Source organism: Antechinus flavipes, unplaced genomic scaffold (assembly GCF_016432865.1).
Source record: "Antechinus flavipes isolate AdamAnt ecotype Samford, QLD, Australia unplaced genomic scaffold, AdamAnt_v2 unplaced_scaffold227, whole genome shotgun sequence".
Classification (NCBI taxonomy): Eukaryota; Metazoa; Chordata; class Mammalia; order Dasyuromorphia; family Dasyuridae; genus Antechinus; species Antechinus flavipes.
The window spans coordinates 1-9,985 of NW_026262071.1; the positions used below are offsets into that span (position 1 = coordinate 1).

Genomic DNA, 9,985 nt, shown 5'->3' on the forward strand with positions numbered 1-9,985 from the left:
GCAGGACTGGCTTAGGGCCTCAAAAGCCCCTAAGCTCCCCCCAGCCCAGTCTGACCTCAGCTTTGCCCTTCTGTCTTCTACCCTGGTTCTCCTCTGTCTCCCTCTAGGGCTGGAGGAAAGTATTCAGCATTTATACAGCACCAACTGCGTGCCAAGCACTTTACATGATTGTCTCATGAGATAGTCTCTCTGTGTGTGTCTCTCTTTCTATGTCTCTGTCTCTGTATGTCTCCATTTTTCTGTGTGTGTGTCTGTCTCTCTTTCTGTATGTCTCTGTCTCTATGTGTCTATCTCTCTGTGTGTCTGTCTTTTTTCCCTCTGTGTGTGCCTCTCTCCCCCATCCATCTTTCTCTCCCTCTCTCTTAATGCTTTCTCTATGATTCTTTCTGTCTCCCTCTTTGTCTGTCTTTCCATCCTTCTACTCCTCCTCCTAATTCTCCTTTGCATCCTTCATCTTTCTCAAAAGTTGCTTTTGCTTTCCCTGTCTCTCGCTCTCTTTCCCTTTTTTCTTCTCTCTCTCTTTCTCTCTCTTTCTCTCTCTCTTTCTCTCTCTCTCTCTCTCTTTCTCACTCTCTCTCTTTCTCCCCCTCATTCCTTCTCTCCTCTCATTTTCTCTCCCTTTATCTCCCCCTCTCTACCTCACTCCTCTCCCTGTCTCTGTCTCTATCTCACACACATACACACTCCCACCTCTGTTTCTCTCCTTCCCTTTCTCTCTGTCCTCTGTTCTTTGCCACTGGGTCTCTCTATTTCTTCTGTCTTTCTCTATTACTCTCTCTGTATTTTAATTCTCCCTCCTTTGCCCTCTTTCTCCCCGTCTATGTCTCTCTTCCTCCCCAACTCATTCACCCATTTATCTTTTTTACTTCCAGAGCTGTCCAAGGTACTTCTTCTACTCTCTCTCTCTCTCTCTCTCTCTCTCTCTCTCCTCTCTCTCTCTCTCTCTCTCTCTCTCTCTCTCTCTCTCTCTCTCACACACACACACACACACACACACATCTCTCTCTCTCTCTCTCACACACACACAAACACACACACTCTCTCACATACACACACACTCTCTCTCTGTCTCTCCTCACACACACACACACTCACTCTCGCTCTCTCTTTCACACATACACACTCACTCTCTCTCACACACACTCTCTGTCTCACACATACACACACACTCTCTCACACACACTCACACACACACACTCTCTCTCACACATACACTCTGTCTCTCTCTCTCACACACACACACTCACTCTCTCTCTGTCTCTCTCACACACACTCTCTCTCTGTCTCTCTCTCTCACACACACACACACACACACTCTCTCTCACACATACACTCTGTCTCTCTCTCTCACACACACACTCTCACTCTCTCTCTGTCTCTCACACACACACTCTCTCTCTCTGTCTCTCTCTCTCACACACACACACACACACTCACTCTCGCTCTCTCTTTCATACATACACACTCTCTCATTCTCTCTCTCTCTCACACACACTCTCTCTCTGTCTCACACATACACACACACACACACTCTGTCTCTTTCTCTCTCTCTCACACACATACACACACACACACACACACACACACACACACACACACACACACACCACACATATGATATTTTATTTTCTTCTGGAGAAGAGGTAAACCTCAAACCCCAGCCAGTCCTTCCACAAGCCAAATCCTCCCCCCCCCCCCGAGGGATATCAAAGCCTTAACTCCGGGTCTCCTGCTCCCCCAGGTCTCTATGACCCACCCTTCCTCTCAGCCACACCCAGCTCCATAGTGGCCTCGGGACAGAACGTGAGCCTCCAGTGTGGATCAGAGCTGTGGTACGACATGTACACCCTGTATAAAGATGGAGAACAGCTGACCCAAGGCAAGGCGCAGCTCCATGAAGGGAAATCCCAAACCACCTTCCACTTCTCTCTTATGACATCTGCCTATGGAGGGATTTACCGATGCTACACCTTTCTCAGGGACTCCCCCTATGTGTGGTCAGCTCCCAGTGACCCCCTGGAACTAAAGGTCACAGGTGAGAGAGCCTCAGCCGTTCCAATCCTTCCCATCCCTCCTAGGCCCCCTCACTGGCCCTGGGGCAACATGATGTCTGCTCAAGGCCGTGCCCCAGAAGACCCCAGGAGCCAGGAGGGCTAGGAAAAGAGAAGGCTCAGAGGAAGGGGATGGAGAGTCTGGGAAATGGCTAATGCTCAGAAAACGTAGACAGTGAGCTTCTCTGGTCCTACTAGAACTAACCCCCACCCCTCTCCTACCTATCCAGATATACTGATCCCATATACAGACGATATATCTACTAGGTCCCAAGAAGGGGGTTTACATCAGATTTTACAACTGGAAAGGTCTGGAGAGATCCTGAGGCATGCACCCATTTCACAGATGGAAAGTGAGACCCAAAGAAATGAGGGACATGCCCAACATCCCATAGCCAGCAAGACTGGTCAGATCTAGAGCTCACACCAGGGGCTACCTCCAGACCCTCCAACCCTTCAAGCCTCACTGGGCTTCCCTGTCCAGACCTGAATTTTACCTCCTTCCTGTTCCACAGGGATAGTCCCTCCAAGCCCTAAATCTGAGAACTGGCTGTTTGGTGAGTAACTAGAGGATTACCAACAGAGAGAAGGGGGAGGCAGAGGCTGGATGCCCAGTCAGGGTCTCCTCATCCCTTCCAGGGTCTCCTCATTTTCCACCACTCCTCCTGCAGCAGCACCTTGTTATTGTCCTTTACCCAGGCTATCCTCATTGCCTGGCATGTTCTCCCTCCCCACTTCCTCCTCTTACACATATGTTTTACATTTCCACAACATAAACAGTTTGTCCTTAATGAGTCCCTTAAAATTGATCTTTGATGTTGGCTCTTATATACTAAATCATCTATTGAGTTCAGGTTTGTTTGAGACAAAATCCTAAAAATATGACAGTTCATTGAATGTCCTTTTTTTCATTCAATATTATACTTAGTTTTGCTGGATACAATATTTTCCACTGCCACTCTAGTTTTTTTTATTATTATTATTGATTTCATTATTGATATATAGTATTCTAGGACCTGTGGTCTTTTATTGTAGCCACTGATAAATCCTGTGCAATTCCAATTGTAGCTCCAGCATCTTTGAATTGATTGATTGTTGTTGTTGCTTGTAAAATTTTCTCTTTAATCTGGAAATTTCAAATTTCAGCAATGATATTTCTATATATTTTCCTTGTAGGATCTCTTTAAGGAGAAGATTTTTGCATTTTTTCCTATTTCTATTTTCTTCTCTGTTCTATCATTTCAGGACAATTTTCTTTCATTATTTTTGTGTCAAAGTTCTTTTTTAGTCATAGCTTTAAGATAGTCCAATTATTCTTATATTTTTCTCTCTCTTGATCTGGTCTCCAGATCTCTTGTTTTTCTTATGCTTCTCATTCTCTTCTGATTTTTCATTCTTGACATTTTGTTTTATTATTTCTTGGTCTCTTCTACCTCCACTGGCTTCCCCTTGCCCAATTCTGATTTTCAAAGAATCATTTTCTTCTTTAAGATGCAATCTCCTTTTCTAATTAGTTAATTTTCTTGTCATGACCGTCTTGTTTTCCTTAGATTTTTTTTGTTTGTTTTCCTCAATCTCTCTTATTTGATTTTAAAGTCTTTTTTGACTTCTAAAAATTATTTTTGGGTAGGTAACCATTTAACATCCATCTTTGGGTTAGGAGAGACCTCCTTTTTTACTTCAGTATACTCCTCTGAAGATGAATCTCACTCTTTTCTATTCCCATAGTAACTTTCTATGGTTGGGTTCTTTCTGCTTTGCCTGCTTATTTTAAAATAAGATAAGTTAAAATAAAATAAGAATTTGTTAGTGTAATGACCTCTAATCCTGGGGTGAATGGAGATGATGCCTCTGGTTTCACTTTAGTTTTGCCCCTCTGATGTAGAACCAAAATCAAAAGTTTCATCCTCCTGTAAGTGTCTGCAGCTCCCTGTCTCACTGCTTCTACACTTGTGAGAATGCTCTGATTCCTTCTCCCCCAGGACTGCATCTTAGCAGCACAGCTGAGCCTGGCATTCCTTATCGGCAGAGGTTCCTTCATTCTTCCAGGACTCAGACCAAGTTCATATACTGTGGTTCCTGTGGTTTGGTCTGAGGCTACCTCTGACTCCAGATAGCCCCAAAGCTTCCCATTTCCTGTTTTGGTGGAGCTAGCCTGGAAGTGTTTACCCTTCATACCAGTGAAACCTTTATCCTGGTGTCTTCCAATTTACTTTAGTTGTCCCAGGAGGATCCTTATTTTCTTTATTAAGATTAATTTTTATCATAATTTTCTTGGATTTAGCCACACATACATTATTTTGTTCCTTAATCTTCCTTTTCTGTTTGTTTAATTCTTTTTTAGATTCCTCCAAGAACTCTTTTTGAACTTATGACCCTTTGACATTATTCTTTGGGATAGGAGTAACTTTTTTTAACCTCAATATCTTCCTCTGAATATAAATAAAGATCTTTTACAACAAAGTAGTTAGGTATGGTTAGATTCTTTTTTTTCTTTACTTACTCGTTTTTTTAATTTTTTTGTTTTATTTAAGTTTTAGCAACTTATTATCATGATCAAGTTTTAATTCCAAGTTGTGGATAATGTCACCTTAGGCATCAGGTCCTCATTTTTGTTCTTTTCTGTCTAGAAACTCAACCTCAAGGATTCCATTTCTTCCCTAAGCCACAATTGGGGCCCCCAGCCATGCTGTCCCAAATTGTTCTTACTCCCTGTGATACATTCAGGCACAGAGGGTATGTTTGCTCCTCCCATCTACAGCCACAGCTCAGGATCGGTTCTGGTTAACACCACTAGGCCTGTCTTCTAGAAACAATGGGGGAGGTCCTTCAATTGTCCCTCACTCAATACTCTGCTATTCATTTGATGAATGTTTGTCAAGTGAAATTTTCTGTAAGGTGAAAGTTCATAAGGTGAAATTTCTTGATGCCATGAGTGCGATAAAAATTGAGGTGAACTTTTTTGAGATCTGTCCACTTCCTGGTGGACTGATCCAAGGCCTGATGTTAATTAAGTAGAATTGGCCTGGAGGTATCCATACTTCACTCAGATCAAGCAGCTCTCTACCTCTGGAGGGCCTCTTTTTTTAGGTCCTTTCAGGTTGTCTTAGGAGGACAACTGCTTTACTCTTTATTTTTACAACTCTGAATTCATTTCAAGGTGATTTTTGGTTTGTGGGGAAAATCTGCAGAGCCTAGAAATTTGCTCTTCTCAGCAATATAGTAATCCAAAACAATTCCAATAGGCTTGGGATGGAAAATGACATCTGTATCTACAGGGAGGACTATGAAGTCTGAAAGTGCATCAAAGCATGCTATTTTCAGCTTTTTTTGCTTTTTCTTTCTTGTGGTTTTCCTATTTGTTCTGATTTTTCTTTCACAATATGACTAATATGGAAATATGTTTAAAACGACTATGTATATGTAATCTATATCAGACTGCTTGCTTTCTTGGGGAAGAAGGAGAAAGAAAAAAATTGGAACTGTAATCTTGTCAAAATGAGTGTTGAAAACGATATATGAAATGGATAAAATAAAATACTATGGAGAAAAAAACAAAAAAATACAAAAAATAGCATGCTGAATTCAGTTTGTATTCAGATAGTATCCATTCTTTCTTTGGAGAAGATAGTATGTTTCATCCTATAGGATTGTCTTCATTTTATTGCTAAGAATAGTGGTCATTCACAGTTCTTCACTGAAATACATTGCTGTTACTTTGTATAACATTTCCCTAGTTCTGCTCACTTCACTTTAGTTTAGTTCATGTAAGTCTTTTAAGAATTTTTCTGAAATTATCCTGCTTATAACACAATAATATTCAACCACAATCATATATCACAGCTTGCTTATCCATTCCTTACGTAATGGACATCCTCTTGATTTCCAATTCCTAACCACCACAAAAAGAGCTACTATGAATATTTTGTGCAAATAGGTCCTTTTTCCCTTTCTATGCCTTTGGGATATATACACAGCAGTGCTATTTCTGAATTAAGGGCTCTGTACAACTTTATAGATATTTGGGCATAGTTCCAAATTGCTCTCCAGAAGGATTGAATCAGTTCAGTTATACCAATAGTGTATTCATGTCCCAATTTTTTCCACATCTCCTCCAACATTTCTCATTTTCCTTGTTCATTATGTTAGTCAATCTGACAGGGTGAGGTGGTATCTCAAAATTGTTCTGATTTATATTTCTCTGATCAATGGTGATTTAAAAGATTTTTTCATGACCATAGATATCTTTGATTTCTTTTTCTGAAAATTACCTTTTCATATCCTTTGACCACTGAACAATGATTGTAATTTTATAAATTTGACTCAGTTTCCTATATACTTGAGAAATGAGGACTTTATCAGAGATATTTGTGCAAAAAAAATTGCCCAGTCTTCTGCTTTTCTATTAATTGATTGCATGAGGAGTTTGTGCAAAAAGTTTTTATTCTACATAATATCATAATACTCTCTGGCTCTTGTTTGTTCCTAAATATTTCCCTTACCCACAGATCTGACAAATAAACTATTCTATGCACTCTAAATTGTTTACAATATTACCCCTTATGTGGAAATCATGCATCCATTTTTTTTTTTTTTTTGCTGAGGCAGTTGGGATTAAGTAACTTGCCCAGGGTCACACAGCTAGGAAATGTTAAGTGACTGAGACCAGATTTTGTACTCAGGTCCTCCTGACTTCAGGGCTGGTGCTTTATCCATTGCGCCACCTAGCTGCCCCATCATATACCCATTTTGACCTCATCTTGGTGGGCAATGTAAGATGCTGATCTACATATAGTTTCTGCTATATTGTTTTCCAGTTTTACCAGCAATTTTTGTCAAGTAATGCACTTTTGTTCTAAAAGCGTGAATGTTTGCTTTATTTATACTAGATACTATGTTCTGGTTTTTTACTATAATGTATGTACCTAATCTTTTCCACTGATCTACCCCTCTATTTCTTAACAAGTACCAGATTGTTTTGATAAATACCATTTTATAATCCAGTTTGAGATCTAGATGACTGGCAATGACACAGGATGCAGTGGGTGACCTCAACATCTTCCATGATGGTGCTTACTTCAGCCACCCCCATGACCGTTGAAACAAATTGTTCTTATCCACCAAAACCACAAGGGAAAGTCTTCACATGCTTGGGGAGACACACCCTTAATTCACCAATAGATGAGGCTTGTAGGTTCCCCTCAATCTGGTTTAGCCTCCCTAACAAGAAGACTTTACTGCACATGCAGTAGCTCATGGGAACTCATAATAACTTATGTTTGTGGCAGACACAGAGCTCTGGGGGAGAGGCAGTGGAAGTTCCCAGTATGCTAAGGGAAAAGAAATGCTACAATTAGCCTTAATTCCCTTGTTTCTTGGGATCCTTCAAGTCCCAGATGAATTTCTATCTTCTTCTGCAGGCCTTTCTCAAGTCTCTTAATGTTATTGTCTCCAATTTTTCTGGTCTATAACTTGTTTATTCATAACCTATTGTCCTCCCCATTAGTTAAACCATGAGCTTCTAGGATCAGGGACTGGTTTTGCCTTCTTTGATACTATCCTAACTTAGCACAGTGCTTGTCACATAGTAGGTGCTCAATAAATACTTGTAGATAATGTGGGAGCTGCACCAACTCTCTCTGCTAAAGAGATCCTGGGGACTTCCCGGAGCGGAACCAAAATGGTGGAGAGCAGACATGACTCTAACCTTCTCTCAAACCAAAAGCAGATTAAGCCTCTAAACTGGTTGTGAAGTCCAAGAATCCACAAAAATTTGGAGCACAACATGGTTCTAGAAGAAGATATCTTGGAAGAACTTCAGAACAAGTCTATTTCAACTGTGCAGGGGGAAGAGTCTGCTGAGCCCAAACCATAGCACAGGGAGAGGGAGCAAGGAGCTGGGGCGGCAAGTCAGAGCGTTGCAGTTCCAAGTATCTGGAAATCATCTGTGAGTCTCTTAGGCTACTTTGTCCTGGTTGCAAGCAGGTGGCTTGGTAGCTTTGCTACTAAAAGCAAATTGTAAACCACTGAGCCCCAGAAGAAGGCCAGACTTAACCACTATTATCCAGGACCAGAAATCAATCAGCAGAACTGCCACAGGGCAAATTAAAGTAGCTGTCGCTCCTTTGCATTGAACAGACCTCAAGTCTTATTTTAAAAAATGAATTAAAAAACAAAAAAGAACTCTCACCATAGACAGCTTTTATGGAGAGAGAAAAGAACAGACTTCAAATCCTGAGGTTCCCAAAGACAAAGCAACTCCAGAAAAAGCCCCAAAGTGAGACATGGACTGGTACCCATTTTACAAGGCTTTCTTCAAAGATCACATAAAGGATCTCAAAAGACTTAGAAGAAAAATTAGAAGAAAAATGGGAAATGAAATGAGATCATTGCACAAAGAAATGGAAAAAATAGAAAAAGAATGCAATGAAAAAAAATTTAATTGGTCAATTGCAAAAGGAGCTAAAAAAGGTAATTGAAGAAAATAATACACTAAAAACTAGAATTGAACAAATGGAAGTGAATGACTCAATAAAACTTCAAGAATCAGTCAAACAAAAAACAAGATAATATGAAATAAACTGATCTGGAAAATAAATCTAGAAGATACCACCTAAGGATTGTTGGGCTTTCTAAAAGCCATGATGAAAAAAAGAACCTAGACATTATCTTACAGGAAATCATAAAAGAAAACTGCCCTGATATTTTATTTTTTAAATAACTTTTTATTGACAGAACCCATGCCAGAGTAATTATTTTACAACAGTATCCCTTGCGCTCACTTCTGTTCGGATTTTTCTCCTCCCTCCCTCAACCCCCTGCCCCAGATGGCAAGCAGTCCTTTACATGTTAAATAGGTTACAGTATATCCTAGATACAATATATGTGTGCAGAACCAAACAGTTCTCTTGTTGCACAGGGAGAATTGGATTCAGAAGGTAAAAATAACCCGGGGAGAAAAACAAAAAATGCAAGCAGTTTATATTCATCTCCCAGTGTTCTTTCTTTGGGTGTAGCTGCTTCTGTCCATCCTTGATCCATTGAAACTGAATTAGCGCTCTTTATCGAAGAGATCCACTTCCATCAGAATACATCCTCAAACAGTATCATTGTTGAGATATATAATGATCTCCTGGTTCTGCTCATTTCACTTAGCATCAGTCCATGTAGGTCTCTCCAAGCCTCTCTGTATTCATCCTGCTGGTCATTCCTTACAGAGCAATAATATTCCATAACATTCATATACCACAATTTACCCAGCCATTCTCCAACTGATGGACATCCATTCATTTTCCAGTTTCTGGCCACTACAAGCAGGGCTGCCACAAACATTCTGGCACATACAGGTCCCTTTCCCTTCTTTAGTAAGAGGGGAAGTGCAGTGACACTATCAGCATCATCTATGAAGCAGCCTATGACTGATTACAAAAGGTACTAGTTAAAGCTTAAAAAGAATATAGGATATATCTGATTTGATAAATGCATACCCTGGTATTGAAGAGTTTGACTTTTCAGGTCAATCCAGGAGAAGATACATTCCTTTTGATCTGGAAATAATTAGAGATTTGAAAAAGGGTTGCACTCTTTATGGGTCTACATCATCTTATGTTAAGATGGTACTAGAGAATTTGGCTTATGAAATTCTAACCTCTAGTGATTGGAAATCTATAGCAAGGACATGTTTAGAACCTGGACAAAACTTGTGGCTTTCAGAGTATAGTAAACTATGTAGGATACAAGCCCAACAAAATAGACAAACTGGAATTAATATACAAATCATTTTTGACCAACTAGCAGGAAAAGGTCAATACGCAGACACTTCAACACAAATTAATTATCCCATAGCAGCATATGAATAAATTGCTATTGCTGCTGTCAAAGCATGGGGCTCCTTCCCAGGAAAAGATCTAGGGAAGCCTTCATGAAAATAGAGC

At 40.2% G+C, this 9,985-nt stretch overlaps 1 protein-coding gene across 1 annotated transcript; it reads left to right on the plus strand.

Annotated features, from left to right (window-relative positions):
- Nucleotides 1-1,741: 1,741 nt before the first annotated feature.
- Nucleotides 1,742-2,787, plus strand: LOC127543328 (platelet glycoprotein VI-like; the record flags this gene model as incomplete). Its single annotated transcript, XM_051969371.1, has 2 exons — nt 1,742-2,035; nt 2,567-2,787. Coding segments are annotated over 2 exons (344 nt in total), but the record flags the coding sequence as incomplete, so codon positions are not given.
- Between the last annotated feature and the right edge of the window lie 7,198 nt (nt 2,788-9,985).